Source organism: Acartia tonsa, chromosome 5 (assembly GCF_053477335.1).
Source record: "Acartia tonsa isolate MP-2025a chromosome 5, ASM5347733v1, whole genome shotgun sequence".
Classification (NCBI taxonomy): domain Eukaryota; kingdom Metazoa; phylum Arthropoda; class Copepoda; order Calanoida; family Acartiidae; genus Acartia; species Acartia tonsa.
In genome coordinates, this window is record NC_137264.1 from 47,963,080 (window position 1) to 47,980,705 (window position 17,626).

At 32.1% G+C, this 17,626-nt stretch overlaps 1 protein-coding gene across 4 annotated transcripts in view; it reads left to right on the forward strand.

Annotated features, from left to right (window-relative positions):
- The window catches only part of LOC145319688 (protein kinase C-binding protein NELL1-like), a 152,258-nt gene that overhangs the window by 6,898 nt on the left and 127,734 nt on the right, over nt 1-17,626 (forward strand). For all 4 annotated transcript variants that reach the window (XM_080161974.1, XM_080161975.1, XM_080161976.1 and 1 more), the window contains exon 2: nt 8,049-8,621. In XM_080161974.1, the coding sequence (XP_080018100.1) occupies nt 8,096-8,621 (526 nt within the window). In that variant the 5' untranslated portion in view covers nt 8,049-8,095. The remainder of the gene's footprint in view (nt 1-8,048; nt 8,622-17,626) is intronic.

A 17,626-nucleotide genomic window follows, 5' to 3' on the forward strand; every position in this document is an offset into this window, starting at 1 on the left:
GATTAAGATATTGCTAACCGCTGGACTGTCATGTACCAGACAAAGCAGCAGTGGGTATTGTTTTAACGTTTTTAGTATGAGAAACTTAACTGAGACACACAGACAAATAAACATCCTGTTATTTTTGAGTATGGAAAAGATACACTTGACATCAGGGATCTAAAGGGATAAGACAATGTCTGATAGATTGATGTACCTCCCCAATAATGAAACACAAATTCACCCCTTCTGTGAACTACAATTAGTGGTTGAAACATTTCGACACTCAACATAATTAACTAACCAATTGAAATTCAATAAAAGAATAAGAAACATCATTGTAAAACTTTGGGGACTAGTGTAATAAACTGCCCAATGTCCCCTCCCTTCCTGACTTAACATTGTAGATTACACAGTAATAGATTATTATGTGTTCCAAGCCAATGTATTTTTCGGTGCAGTGCACATAAATGTACATAAAACAAGGATGACAACAACCATAAAAAGAGAAGCACAATGAAATATGGATGGACATATGGACAATGTGATTTAGAGAGCATATGTAGCGTGGTCATAAATAATATATTTGAAACCTTTCACATATGTTTTCGTAATTTTACTTTTAAGCAAGACTGGCAATCTTATCAAAAAAATTTCAACCGTCTATCTTGCAGAGAAAAGCACTTGCTGACTGACGGACAGACGGACATTTCGAATTGTAGAGTAGCTTCGCTACTAAAAAGCATCTTTGTAGTAATCCTTTACCAGAACTTGACACTTGTAAGACCTACCACAAAAAGAGGCTCAATTTTTCAATGTCAGAAATTTGGGTTAATTTTATTGTCACTCGCACATACACTATTACAAGGCAGAGATCTAAAGGGATAAAACAAAGGCTGATAAATTAATGTACATCCCCAATGATGACACACAAAATTCCCTCTTCTATAGATAATATTTTTTTATTGAAACGTCAATAATGGTTATTTTTATCGTTAATTTAGAAATGTCAAAATTTTCCTTTGGATTTCAAACTTTGCATGATGATTCTTGTAATGTTTGGATATTTCATTTAGACCTTTACACATAAATTTTATAAATGGGAGGTTTAAAGTATAATTTTTATTGATTTTAATGTATACTTCTAACAGTTAACAACTTAACTTACATTTCTTAGTATTTCATCAATTTTCTTTAAAAGAGAAATAAATTTCAAAACTTTTTTCTTTGGCTTGTAAATATAATGTGTCATTATCTAAGGCCGAAAAAAGTGTTTTGCATTTTTGAGTCATATAGATAACCGAACATATAAAAAGTTACAGACTTTAATAATACCTTTCTCTGAATTTTGAAACAATTGGTCTAGCTGTCTACGAGATCTTATTTACATACATTCTAAAACTTTAGTGGGTTACACTGCGCCCATAGCATCCTGTAATTGTGTTTAAATGCAAACACACACACCCACACCCACACACACACATGTACTTTTCTGCAGTTAATAAATTAGTCTCAGCAATGTTTTTTTTAAATGCAGGTGATTAGTTAACCTACAAACAATAGAACTTTGTTTTAGCAGGGATCGGCAGCCGCACGTATTATTTTAAGCCGCAGACAAATTGCCGTTTTAAAATTTGTTTCTCATATTTTAATCCATCAGTTACTTAGACCTTGTTTAGATTTGCGGCAAATGCGCGTTTTGCGCGCGGCTGTCGATCCCTGTTTTTAGACAAACGGTAAATTGTTTTTGACACTAGCAACTTGTTTAAATTCTATATGGACTAAACAATTTATTAGCGAATTGAGCATAGTCGGGAATAATTATGATTTAATATGTGTTTTTACCCCACCGAAATTTTTTTAGGGGTTATTATTACCCCATCTAAATGAGGGAGCATTATACAGTAAATTATTATGGTAAATAAAGTTTTTATATAAATGCTATCTCATTCGCTGGATTAAAATGTTGGATAACTTTATTAAAGATTGGTTCAAAGTAGCGTTGTCCAAACTATTCAGATATTAATTTCTATCTAAAGATTGGGTAATTATGTTTATTATTATTGGGGATAACCATCCATTGGCTTGTACCTTAAGATGCACTGTACAACAAGCAGCTAAGATGCCTGAAATTTCAATTTAATCTTTTCAATTCAATATTTGCACAGAAGAGTTGAAATTGGAATAGAAATTGAAAATGCACCATATACCATCCCCCTCTCCACTCTTTATAGAACTTCATAAATCTACCCCCCCCCCCCCCCCCCCTCCATTTATATAGCCCCCTAAGCCATACTTCATCTGTAACTTTCCTCTTTGAATAATACAATTACTTTTCTCATCAAGGCCTTTTAATCTTTAAATCAATACTTCAAAATTTAATGCTAAAAGAATTAATTAAAAATTCATGTTGTACTTTCAAATAAAATCCTTTTATATTTTAACAAAAATGTTTTTTAGGTCATATGTGGTTTAAATTAAAATTGAAAATTCTTTTATTATGAGAGGGAAAAACGCCGTAGAGAATAGAAGGGGAAATAAAGAAAGAAATATTATAAAAAAGTCCATTTAACAAGGATGACAAAATCAACAAAAGAAAAAAGAAATGATGATCTACACACAAATCTTTTGTTGTTTAAAGGTGGTAAAATAAACATTTAAAAGATTCTTAATGTTAGCATATTTAAACTGTAATCTATTTGATAAAAAAAGATGAAACATAGACTAAATAAATCCTTATTTTCCTAGGACTCCATGCCCTATTGTTTAAGGATTCTTAATGCAAAATTCATGATCATAATCTATAATACAAAGTAGAACGATGTCTGACTGTTTGTTTGTCTGTCTGTCTGTTTGTTTGTAGCGAAGGATCTTGCTAACCGCTGAACCGATCGGGTTCTCCTTTACAGGGTAGCTTCTCATAGGTCTCGGGAAGGTTTATAACTATTTTTTGGGGGGTGGGACACCCCTAACCCCCCCAAAAAATGAAAAATACCCTCCCATCAAAAAAATAAATTTTTAAAAAAATTTTCTTTAAAGTCTAAAACACAAAAAATTAGTTTGATAAAACCTCTTGGGGCAAAGCCCCTAGAGGCTAGGGGCGAAGACGCTAGTATATATTAAAATGCTTAGATAATCGATGAGAGCTGTCTGACATAATACTGACAGAAAAAAAACTTAGATGTAGGAAAGCCTCGATTTAACAAAAAAAATGCAAAAAAATCTTATTCTATTGTACACAGGTATATCACATAAATATGGGATGTGCATTCACTCTCACACAGTTTTTCACATCCACATACAGTTGCATTTTTGGCAATCAAGACACACAAAAAATAAAAACGAGGGTGTTTTTTTTATGAATCCTGTTTAATCTATAAGTTTTCCAGGGAAGCTTCCATAGGTCCACGAATGGTTTTAGGCTTTTTTTGGGAAGGTTTTAGGTTATTTCATTACCCTCCCTTCCCGAAATGTTAATGGTTCAGTTGCTAGTAAGACTAATTTAAGAAGATTGAAGATTTTTTAGTGGATTTGGTGATTTGATATATGTATTTTATGTGCGGACACTTGATTCTAAAACGTTGAGAACATCGTTAAAAAAAGGCTTTTTTTCAAGTTGGCATTACCTCATTGGTAATACACCACATCACCATTAATACCCCACACGACCCTATATGTGGGGGAAGTGTGGGGACACTTACTAAAAGATATATGTGCATTTTGCATATTCAAAAATACATTTTATGTATGCCATAAAATTCTACCTTTGAAACAAAATTAATTGAAATATGAATTATTCTTTTTCTATTGTTTTTTTTAAAAGTTTTTTTTAACAACTAAATGACAATATTTTACTTTTTCGTTTTCGTTTGAAAATATAAAAAATTAGCCACTTTTTAAACTTGCTTGTAATCCCTAAAAGTCATTCAATAAAAACATAATTTTCAAAGATTGCTTCACGAATATAATTTTCTTATCCTATTGTATAAAGCAGTAAGCTTTTACTACCTGTAGTGATGGATCTAGCTAACCACTGATCCACTGATATGGTACTCATATACAATTTAGCTTCTCATAGCTCCTGGGAAGGTTTATAACTATTTTGGAGGAGGTTACCACCAACCCTCCCAAGATAAAAATGATCACATAAAATTGTATTTTTATTTTTACAACAAAAATTTTGTAATAGGGGGTAAATTACCCCCTCCCCCCTTTCCCATCAAGTACCTCTGACGAGCTGTTGAGGCCTAGACGCTAATTTTCTTATAAAAAAATATAAATGAATAATGGTACCCTCTGACCTAGATTTAACCCCATTTAAAGTAGATTCAATATCTATTGAATACACAGCTGTTACAAATGGACAATTATTTGGTACAAATACTTCCTCAAATTGGTTTATTGTAAGCTATCTTCTCTCTCTACACCATTTTGTAATAGGCTTAGCAACAAATTCTAAATTGGAAAAGGTAAAATTTCCGACAATATTGTGTTAATACAGAAGACCAAGAAAGTCGCTCCAAAAAAATCTGACGTCATAAAAATGAGGAATGAGGAGAAAAGGAGTGGGAAAGAAAACCCCTAAAAAAAGAGATGGATAATCCCTCATTTTATGACGTCACATTGTGGGTCTTTCTTCTTCTTCGTTAATACAGTGTTTGTACTTTAATATTGTTCAATTCTAGACATTTGTACAGCAAAGCTACTCTATAATGTACGTCCGTCCATCTAAAACTTTTTTTGTGGAAAATATACTTTCGGCAGGGGCGTCCAAGCTTTTTTATTTAGAGGGAGCAAATTTTTTTAAGGGGGGGGGGGGGCGGGGGGTAAAATGGCGCGTGCCAAAATTTTTACACCGGGGGTAAAATTAGCTTAGAATAATAAGCTTTTGAAATATTATTATTTTGTCCGTCAAATTTTTTATAATTCTATTGGAAGGGATTTTGGCTCAGTAATTTGTGTCATAAATTCACTTGTCATAAATACATTTTTCATAAAACATATGTCATAAAAGTACACTTGTCATAAAAAACATTTGGCATAGATACATATTGTCATAAAGGTACGTTTGTCTTAAAAACATTTGTCATAAAGGTACATTTGTCATATGAATAATGCATTTATGACAAGTGTACCTTTATGACAAATGTATTTATGACAAGTGTATTTATGACAAAAATTTCTGAGCCTGGATTTTGATGGATCAATGGACGACAAATTAATAAACAATAGACAATGAACTAGAAATGTTGTACGTCTCCGCTAATAATAAACAAAATTACACTACCTGTCGTGATTTTAAAACTTTAATAGTACACAAAACAGGTAAATGCAAATAGATCTCTAAAAAGGAAATGTGTATTTTTCAACTGCTATTTCAGATAGACGAATGAGAATTTTGGTCATAACTTATATTCACAGACTGACTAAAAAAAAAATCTCTGCCGCCAATTTTTTATTTAACTATTCTAAAAAAATGCTGAGTGGATGGCAGGGAGGGAGGTGACAATTGACTTGAAATTGACACTGATGACCAAAGTTTTATAACCCCATCATCTACATCGTTACATCAAAACTTTGGATACAGTTATTGAATTGTAATTGGTTGGTTTCAAACTTGTCGACCATTAATATAAATCTACTGAAGACAGAGATATTTTGTTTACCATCAATGGGGATGTACATAAATTCCTTGTTCATTGTCTTATTCCTTAAGATCCTTGGGGTGGATGGTAAAGTTGAGAGGAATCTGCAATCAAGCAGAAAGATAACAAACAAACAAGGATTTAAACATCCAGAAAAGCGAAGCTCAGAAAACTAAGAAAAAATGGAGTTATATAAACAATGATTTTCATTGAACCTATTATGAACATTAAATTTTTTTCATGATTTTTTTTTATGTTTTTAACTGCTTACAACTAGATATTTAATATTGATAATATATGATATACTAGCGGTTGCACCCTTAGCATCTAGGGGCTCTGTATTCGAAAAGGGTAATGAAGAACAAAAAACAGCCTAAAACTAGTATCAAAAAGTAAAAGCGAAACATTTTCAGTACTTATTTGAAGATTTCCTAACATGGAGAACTCAGGTTGTTCAGTAGTTATCGAAATCTTACGGTATAGACAGAAAACCTTACTACTTTTTATAATACTAGCGGCTTCGCCCCTAGCCTCTAGGGGCTTTGCCCCAAAAGGTGATAAAAAAATTAAGGTAGGTGAATTTCGTTGAAGGACCAAGGAAATCTCCTGCAAAAAAAAGGACAAAGGAAATCTTCTGCAATAATAAAAAAAAAAAAATGAGGGGGGGATATTTTTTTTTTTTGGGGGGGGGGTTGGGGGGTCCCACCCCCTAAGAAAATAGCTTAAAACCATCACAGGACCAGTAGGTATAATCCCTGAAAAGTAGAGCCCAATCGGTTCAGCGGTTACTGAGATCTTAAGCTTCAGACGGACAGACATCGTTCTACTTTGTATTATAGATGTTATAAGATTATAAAATAAATTTGATTGTCATATGAATCACCCTTTTCATTATTTTATAAACAGACAAAAGTTTTTTAAACATGAAATTTACAATAAGAGCATCCCCTAACAGGCATGTCAGGCAGACTTGCCAGAAATGTGGAATGCTTTGCCTGCAGCCAACACAAACCCAGGGAGGGAAAGGAGATTGGACTGTGTATCCATTAGAGCGGGTCGATTTGCAATCTTTTTTTGGATTTTCACATTAGTAGACATTGGCAGGGGTTACTGGGCCAATATAAATCCCTGTGAAACTTGAAAGGGTTTTTTTTAATCCAAAAACAACGGGCGCGCAGGGGGTACAAAAGTGCCTGCCCTTTATAAAACCAAAAATTGAAATTCCTTCAAACACAGGCATGTTGCATAACAAAATGACTGCATTGAAATGCTGATTACGAATCTGAAAACCGTTTTGAGAGATATTGCTCCTAGTTCGAAAAAGAGTTCATTAAGTACCTAAAAGCAGCTGATTTAGTCAAAATTGTTTATTTTGGTAGGTTATTTGAAAATCATTTCAGACTGAATCAAGAAAACAGTAAAAGTGTCGAACTATGACGTCAGAAAAAATTTACAATTAACCAATGAGAGGCCGCTATATATTTAACCATAGTGAATACGGGCTTCTCATTGGTTAATTGTTAATTTTTTCTGACGTCATAGTTCGACACTTACTGTTTTCCTGAATCAATATTTTTCAAAACGGTTTTTAGATCTGTAATCAGCATTTCAATGCAGTCATTTTGATATGCAACATGCCTGTGTTTGAAGAAATTTCAATTTTATCTTATTATCATCAGCTCGAAAACTTTTGGAAGTTGTATTGTATTTGATTGTTTTGTTCCTAACCTTTCAACCAATAATTTTAATCTACAAAAGGGATAATTGGGTTTACCATTGAGAATGTAAATCAATTTATCCTTCATTTTCTTATCCCTTACAATTCCTGACAGCCACCAAACTCAAGCTACAAACACTTGAAGTTTGCAACAAAAATATTTTCCACAAACAAGCACACAGAAAAGCATCTATTTGACATTTTGTTACAATTTTATCTCCACATCAAATATTCTTTTTGACCCACAGACTTGCTTTTCATCTTTATACTTCGTAAATTTGTTTGTTTGTATCCTAAAATAATGGACAGTAAAAATGCTTTGTTGTATAAAACCTTAACAAAAAAAGACACTCTGGGAATTCTATTATAAAGGTTTCAATTTATTAACTGCATCTAAGCTCTAATACCTATGGGTGACCTTTATATGCTATGCCCCAACTTTAATTAAAATCATGAACTAGCACATGTGTTGATTGATAAAATTTTAGATTCCCTAAAACATTTTAAAGGCTTTTTGCAGTGCCTATAAAAAATGACGCCATACTGGCCTACCATTGGTAAATTAAAATGTATACTGACCTGCCATTAGTCTGTATATAGGCATATCATTGGTCATTTGTATTGTATGACGTCATTTTTTATAGGCACTGTAAACAGCTTCCTTAATTTGTCTTTTATCAAAAATTATTTATTTTTACAAATTTCAGGTACTTCCATCTCAGTGTTGATGTCCCGAGTCAGCTGACCCCTGACAATGACCACCCAGCACACACAACAACAACAACAACCACCACATACAACAACAACACGCGGCCTTTGTGCACAATCCTCGAAGGAAGGCGACATTCGCCTGTACTCCCGCCATGAGGGCTACCAAGATGGCGGCGGGGGTGGTGGCGGGAAATCGACCAGTAACGGTTATCACACCCCAAAGGCTGATCATTCCAAAACTTGTGATACTAATAGAAACATAACAAATTACGATGCCATACTAGAGGAAGAAAGTGAATATAATTTAAGAACAAAAATAAGAAATGATATTTATGACAAAAGTCGACACCATTGCAAATCCGGGAATACATTATTAGAAAATCTACCAAAACTTTTCTCTTCAAATTTCTCTAGCATTAATACTAGTGTGGACAAGAGTGATAGTTTAGAGCAATCTGCATGTATTAATAGGGGAAGCCCAAATTTTAAAAGGTTTTCCTCTTCCAAGTTTGTTTGGACCAGTTTTTTGTTACTTGGACTTCCAGCAACTGTTCAGCCTTCTTATTCAGGTAAAAAAAAACACAGATTATGGAAACAAAATGAAGTAGCGGATTTTGTGGTATTTTCACAGTAGCTTTTCTCCTATTTCTAGGCCCTGTGGGTGGCAATCATTAACATTCACCTTACCAAAAATAACCTAAATCAAAACCTACTGTGCATATGCGTCCAAACCTACTACTTCGTTTTCTTTCACTAACAAATACTCGTACAATAAATGCAATATATGTATGAAACATTTTTTTAGTCTGTTCGGTTCATTAAACTTAAATCATAATTCGATAGAGGTTTATATTTCATCTTTCTTATAAAATATAAAGAAATAAGTTTTATTTTGTCTGAACCTAAAGGTCTTGGAAAATGCTGATCCGAATTGGTTAAACTTTACTGGTAAGCTTTATAAATGTTTTGAGGTTGTTTTCTGACCTTATCTGCCCTCCAATAGTAGTTTTAAAAGTCTTATCGCCTCATAAGGAGCATTTTTCCTATATCTAGCCCCTGCGTGGGGCTCTAACCCTGCGGGACAATCACCTAACCTAACCTATCAAAAGCAAATGTGAAAATATGACGCAACGCCCCTTAAGAGGCGATATAACGTAATGGACTATACCCAAAGGTTCTTAGATTTTTATTTATTATTAAAACGTAATCAAACATGTTTTAATAAAGATTTATGAGATGCTATACTAAACAAAAAATCCATTCATAAATATAATAATTACAAAGTCATGCTAATATTAAAATAGATTATCCAGCTATATTTGCAAGTTTGTTTAAATGAATAAATTGTATCACTTATTGATTACTGAGTAGGCACATTTTTCTAAGTGTTTTGCCAGGGATCTAAAGGGATAAGACAATGGCTGATAGATCAATGTACATCCCCAATGATGATGAAAATTCTCTTAAGTTCCCAAAGTTGTCAAGGCAACTAATAAGAAAACGAAATTATAGAACTTTGGGAACTAGTGTAATAAACATGCCATTGTCCCCTCTCTCTAGTGTTTAGCACTTGTTTCTTTCTCTGCAAGAGTTCTATTTAGGCTTCATGATGTAACAAGGATGACAACATCCATAAAAGCGAAGCTCTGAAACGGTAGGACAAACGGACATTAAGACTTGTATAATGTCAGAACTGAATAATCAGAATATAAATGTATAAGAATCGGAGCAAAATTGTAAGTAAATTTGTTGAAAAACTGCTTGATACAGAATAATACATATTTATGGACATACTTACATTTTAGGTCTTAATTATAGAGTTGCTTCGCTTATAATATTGTACTTTGTTGTCCCAGGAATCAGTATACCAAAAATCAGACCAATCGGATAATTAGGACACATACAAATTTGTTGTTAAAAATGTTAAAAAAATCAACATGTTTAAAATGAACGTACGGACATTCTGGTAATGATTACAGAGTTGCTACGCTTTCTAAATCGTACCCTACTACTAAAGGAATCACCATGCAAAATTTGAAATCGATAGAACAATTCTAACATGCCTAAATTACCGAAAAAAGCTATCCGTTACGGACGGACGTACGGACCGACCCTAATTATAGAAAAGCTTCGCTTTTAAAAATGATACTTAACAAGAGCGTTTATGTGTATAAGTATCGCAGTAACATCAAGTTTAAGCTATCCTAAAGCAGGTATTGCCAATAAGTCCAATGTCATTTTAAAGACTCTACATTCAAAATATGTTAACTATTTCTATGAATAAGATATGAGTAGCCTTTTTTTAGTTCACAATTGTTTAATTAACTTAGATATAGTGATATAAAACCTAGTTATAGAGAGGCAGTGCTACTTTTGATAATTTCATTAATGAATTTAAAACATTAAATATTAGTATGCAATATTAATTATGATGACCACATACATAGATAAGTAAAATGTACAAACTCTAAACTATTTAAAATGAATTTAGATTATTATAATTTGTTTTAAAAATTAGATGGATTTATCAATACAGTAAATAGCTTAAAACCTGCCCAAGTTATTAAAGGATCAGTCAAGAAATTTTCTAGATCATACTGGACAATCAAAACATACATACATTAACATTTCTAATCCGTTAATTACATTAAACAAAAATGAACATATGAAGAAAAAAACTTTAAAATAACGCAATTTTGTTCTTTCCATGCAATTTTGGGTAAAGTAAATTTTGAAAAGAAAAAAGTTTTTTTTGCATGAAAGTAAAATTTATTTCTAGTTTTTTTTGCAAATATTCCCTTCAATATATAAATGTATATTCTAAGTGTTTGAGAGGTGTTGGTTAAGTATTGCAAGATAGTTTCAGCTTGTTTTCTTTTAAAAATAGTAGGATAGAAAAAGATTTATTTATGAAACTAACAGGATCTATGTCTGTCTGTCTGTCTAGCTGTACCGAAGGACCGCTAAAACAAAATGTTTTTCTATTTTCCATTGAAGCTTTTTATAGGTACTGGGAAGGTTTATGACTTTTTGGGGGGGAGGAGCGGGGGTGGTAGCATCACCCTCCCCAGAGACATCGCCCCGAAATGATAATGACAACTTCAAAAATTTCTTTTTGTTTTAAAATTAAAATTGAAAGGGAGGTCGAATCCCCCCCCCCCCTCGTAATGCTTCTTGGGGCGTAAAAATCTAACTTGTCCTTTGTTATAGATATAAAATTTGCAATAAAAGTAATTTTTCGCAAAATATAAGTTCATTATTAAATATGCTAATAATAATAAACTCTAATAAACGCACACCCATTAGAACTGTAAGAAACCCAAGGCCAGTCTAAATGAAATGAAATTATACAACAATTTTTCTTTTCCCTATCATTCATTTTGCCAGCCAGCAGCATGTTAGTTCTCATAAATAATAATAATCATTATATTTTCCAGTACTTCGAAACCGGTTAATATTCGGTGAACTAGAACCGGTTTTCATCCATACTGAAAGATTATGTATAGTATTGTATTATATATACAGTTTTCTACGAATATAAAATGCACAATCATAAGTTTAAAACCAGTTTTTTAGCCCGTGCCTTCGGCATCTCGGGGTTTTAATTTTATAATTGTACATTTTTATATCCGCTGAAAGCTGTTTATAATAAGATGCGATAAATAACTATTCTGTTTCAGTATTTTAGTTTGAGTGTATGTTTTTTCTTTTATATATGTGTGCCTGTAAGTGTGTGTGTGTGTGTATTCAGGTCTGTGTGTGTGTGTGTGTGTTTATGTCTCTGTGCTTTTTGTGTGTGTTGTTAGGTGAATTTCTATTACTTTTAAAGTTCTTTACTTCCTGCTTGGAAAATATTACAATACTTACTATTTTTATACTAACACTACTACTCTTTATATAACTAGCGGATTTTAGTTTTAAAAAAAAATTGGGGGGGAGGGGGATTTTTCATTTTTTTTGGGGGGTAAAATAGTTATAATCCTTCCCGTGACCTATGAGAAGCTACCCTGTAAAGGAGAACCCGATCAGTTTAGCGGTTACCGAGATTTTTCGGAACAAACAAACAAACAGACAGACATCGTTCTACTTTGTATTATAGATGAATGTCCGTCTTATAAACCGACCAATAAATCACAGTTGAAATTCTGCGCTTCTCGGAACATATTCGTCCATGATTCTATTCATTTAATGTAGTAGTATATAATTCTATATTTTAAGTAGAAAGGTATTTTTTGTCTGAAGCTTGATATTTCAATAACAACTCAGCTGATTTTCTCCTCTCTAGGGAGGCTTTAAATATTTCCTGGGATGGTTTTAGGGTATTTAACTTTTGGACCTAAGTTCTATTAAAAACTATGTGAAGAATATATTGTCAAATGCTACATTAAAGTCAAACTACTCAAAAATACAAAATAGATTTGCAGCTACATAAAAATTATTGCATATATGCGTTCATTATTGTATTTGTTAACTGCAAATATTCATGTTTTTCATTAATTATATTATTGCATTTGATTAATTATAAAAAAAAATATTTGGAAAACCCATGTTGCTTTACACTAATACATATGAAAAAAGAAATGAAAAAAATTCTGTAAAACATATTTAAAGATTTTTAGTATAAATTATAATTAACGATGATAAAAATAATCCGTATTTAGTCGTATTTTCACGGTAGCTTTTGATGATTGCCCCGAATGGTTAGAGCCCCCCCCCCCCCCCCCCACAGGGGCTAGAAATATACTACGTTTTCTTTCCATGATCCAAAATCAATATAAATGAAATATCTATCTTATTATTATGAAAAGTAAATTATTGTAAAGTAAGCGTATAAAAACTAGCAGCCAGGGATCTTAAGTGATAAGACAATAGTGTTCCCAAAACGAAATCACTTCATCTGTAGATCAAAATTATCGGTGGAAAATTTAGAACACTGTTAGATTGAATAAACCAATTGAGATTTGATATATGTACCCAAAGTTTTTATTAAAACAAAAAAAGATAATGTGCAAATAAAACTTTGGGTACCAGTATTATATAAAGTGCCGCCTTGTTAGTTGTTCCTTGCTGTTTTTTTATCTTTATAATTGTCTCTTTGGATGTTATACTGTACAATTAATAAGTTAAGTATGTTTGCCTAATGCAAAAAAAACTCAATGATGACAATTACAATTATTATAAAAACTTCTTAACCTTGGTTTCATTAATTACAGGGAGGGAGGGGACTTTGGGATGTTTTTAACAACAGTCCCCAAAGTTATTCGTTGCCTTAACAACTTTGGGGACTTCAATGGAATTTTTATTGGTTGGTTAATTAAGTTGAACGTCAAAACGATTCAATCACTAATTTCAATCTACAGAAAGGTAATTTTGTGTATCATCATTTGGGATGTACATAAATTTATGGGCCAATGCCTTATCCCTTATCCCTGTATTAATTCTATTCCTATAGCAGATAGTAGAGGGGTGGGGGGGGGCTGTGTTTGTTTTTATTCATTCTTTTTCAATACTTTTATAATAGACATGGATTAGGAATATAAAAATCAATACAGATTTGGGGTATAATCCCTTTCGTGACAACCCCTCTTAAGGGGCATTTCGTCGTATTTTAACAGTAGTTTTCTCTTATTTCTAGCACCTGCGGGGAGCTCTATCATAACTTGACCTTACCTAACCTAAAATAAACTATGAAAGCTACTGTGAAAATATTACGAAACGCCCCTCAGGAGGCGTTTCCACGAAAGGGACTATACCACAATTTTAGATTATTTTTGTTAAGAGAATTTTTAATAAAAATAAAGTATAAGAGTAGCTGCGCTACAAAAAAAGTTCTTCAGAACACTTGTTCCAAACTTTGATGGCAATTGATTTTATAAATACTTTACTGTAAATAAAGTAAAGTCTGGAAAATATTTTTTGTGTGGAAATATTTTAAAGCTGGCTTTTTGCTTATGGTCTTAATTATATGATAAGAAAATAATTAGTGTAGCATTAAAATAAATTGTAATCCTATTATATAAAGTAGTAAGCTTTTTTGTATAAAGTTTAAAATCTCGGAAGTTACTGGTCTGAATTTAATGTACTTTTCATTGATTGGTATTGTTTTAGGCTATTTTTAAAGCCTCCTCACCCTCTCCTAAAGGCTTGGGGCGTATCTACTAATACAGTAATAATACAATTACGACAGAAATTGCTTAAGAAAACCCTTAATTGCTTATTTAAACAACCTTATCTCATAATGATTTCATCTACAAAAGGCATAAAAAAGCAAGTTTGAGAGGAATCAAAAAACGAATTAAAATATTGAAGCTACCTTTCGGAAATAGTATAAAAAAATATGTGTATCTGCATAATCAATAACTAAACGTCACACCCCGTGCTAATGCTATTATTATTATAATAAATACAACTTTTACTTTCTTTTTAAACATTTAACACTGCATTATATTAGTGGCTGCGCCTCTAGTCTATAGAAGATCACCCCAACAATTAAAATAATGGTCAGTTTTGAACATTTTTTGTAAAAACTGAAAAATAATATTTTTATAGGTTGATTTTTTTTACAATTGCTGTCTTTTTGGCCTCTTGAAAGGGTTTACCTACCTAAAAATAGGAATTGCCCATGATTTATATGATGTTGCCTGCAAAGGAATACATAACCGATCCTTTCGACTAGCAAGGTCTCAAGGGACAAACCGACAAATATTAAACTAGTTATTACACAAGATGATTATGTACTCTGATAAAGTGAAACCTACAGCTGACTAAAATTAGGACCATCGCCCCATCTACCCCTTTTCACCCCTCCCCTCCTACTGGATGAAAGAACTGACCAATAAGTAATGTCCATGTTAGCTAACTAAATTGATGACAATTTTTTCCCTGTCATAATATCCACGTATATTCTTTATCCACTTCTCTAGTGGAGAAGGGAAGGTCAACATTACCCCCCCCCCCTTGAATCATGGACGGAATTACCGAAGGACGGTCATCAAGACAAAGTGAATTATAGAGTATCTTTTCTACCAAAAAAAAAACTGGAAAAAAATTGTCCTATTTCCTATCCGTTGCACTTTTAAATCAGGGTTAAGGGATTAGTTAGCAAAAAATATCCAAAACTACAAAACTTTTAATTCTTCGATTTGTCTTAGATTAAACCACTTCATAGCATAACATGTTAAAATGTTTCTTATTGCTGCAATGTCAATATTAAGTAAAATAACATATGGGTAGATTATTATGTTTAAGTTTTGGTTTATTTGACAAAGGTTTTCTAACCAAATTGCTAGATTATTAAGGAATAAGAAGTTACACGGAGAGAATATAATAATTGCATCTAATAGTATAATTATTTTCATATTATTAATTAATTTTCTCGTATTCATTCGAATCCGGTGGATAGGAACCGGTTCTCATCCATACGAAAAAAATATGTCTAGCATCGTATTACATCCAGCTTTCTACGAATATAAAAATGTACAATAATAAGATTAAAATCAGTTCTATTAGCCGGCGCCTTCGGCACCTCGGGGCTAAAAAAACTGGTTTTAATCTTATAATTGTACATTCTATATCCGTGGAAAGCTGTTTATAATACGATGCGAGAAATAACTATTCTTAGTTTCAAATGTCCTTTCAATTCTGTTTCAAATTGATTTCATTGACTAACTGTGCAAGGGATTATAAAATGCAAATTTTGTTTTTATTTATGTTTTTAAAAAACAAGGCTTACAACGTCCATAAAAACGAGGACAATTGTAAAATAAAACATTTAAAATAAACAAGAAATGGGGTACTAATAGATAAGATGTTTAAATTATGTCTAATGTTTATTTCAAATATAACCCAATTTTACCAAGTTAAAATTCTTAGATCATTACATTTTCAAGTCTATAAAACAATTCTATTGTACAATCTTGAATTTGGCTGTCCGTTACGTCATACGGTAGAACGTACGGAAAGTCATAAATGTAGAAAAGCTACGCTTTCAGAAAAAACAAGGGCACTGCATGCACAATGTTTGTATTTCTACAACTTCATTCTACCTACCTTTCAATCTAAAACAAAACTTTTTTTGTTTTTTACACAATTGCATCGATACCAGTTTCCAGTTAAACTTTGGTGTTGTTATTATATCAACATAATAGTAATAATGCCATTATTAGAATAGTGTTACTTTGTATAAATGGTCTATTCTATGACTAATTTATGTCTAATTTTAAAAGAAATGCTTTTTTACAGTTAGTGCAGGTTCATCCTTGACGGATAGCTCCTATAATTGATTTAGGCATGTTAGAATTGTTCCGACAATTTCAAACTTGACATTATAATTCAAGAAATTCATATAAATTGTTAGATTCAATTTAGAAAGATAAGCAAATCTACAATATTAACCATAAAGTTCTAATATACCTTTTAACATAATAACTCATTTTCTTTTTTTGAGGAAAACAACATTACCCTATAATAAAAAGTAGTAAGGTTTTTTGTCTGAAGCTTAGGATTTTTATAATTATTGAACCAATTGAGTTACCATTTTAGGTAAGCTTCACATAGGGCCCGAGATGTTTTTTTTTCTTCAGATTTATGTCTTTTAATGGTTTTAAGCTATTTTTCTAGCCGACCCTTTCTGCCTCTTTGAATATATAGCCCCTAGATGCTAGGGGCGTTGCCGCTAGTATTTTATATTTTATCATTTTTCAAATGGTGGTTCCAAGGACGATTTGGTACAATGTTTACAGCGAAGTATCTTTATAATCAATATTTTTTTTTTTCTAATGTCCAATTTATTTTTGTCTAATCCCATTTTTTCTTCAAAATTGGCATTTTTGTGACCTATAACACGCTGTGAAAAAATATCATGTTTAAACAATTTAAACTAATCTGCTAATGAAAGACGAGGCTCTACAATTTTCAGGGATCTTAAGGGATAAGACAATGAGCGATAAATTATTTTATGACACGAATAGCGAAAGACAAAATAACCCCTTCTGCAGAATAAAACATATGAACACTCAACTTAATGAAACAATCAATCAAAATTAAATCAAAGTTCCCAAAGTTCTAAAGAAAACGTTTGGGAACTAATGTGTTTAACAGTCCAAAGTACCGCACCTCCCCGGCAATTTTGCATTAGGTGCAAGAATTTAACGGCTCCAATTTCGCGACAAATTAATGAAGGCATCAAATAAAGTACTTTATGAAAGAGTTGACATTGTTTAATAAATAAATATTTTTAAAAAATAAATGATTTCTCTAACACAGTATTACTTAAAAGCGGCTACGAACATAGAGTACTTCCCCCCCCCCCCCTTACTTTAAATCTTAGTTTTTAAAATAAATGAAAATATTGTAACGGAGAACCATATCAGATCAGTAGATAGATAGATCTTCCGCAAAACACATAGAGACAGGCCCCCTGTTACTTTTATATAAGGATAATACAGTTTAGTAACATCTTTTTTAAAGAGGTCAAGGACAAACCAAAATATGTACACTTGAAATCAATAAAGTAGGTGCGCTACTAAGAAAATTAGTTTGATTCTGCCCATAGTTACTCTATGTGAGCGTATAA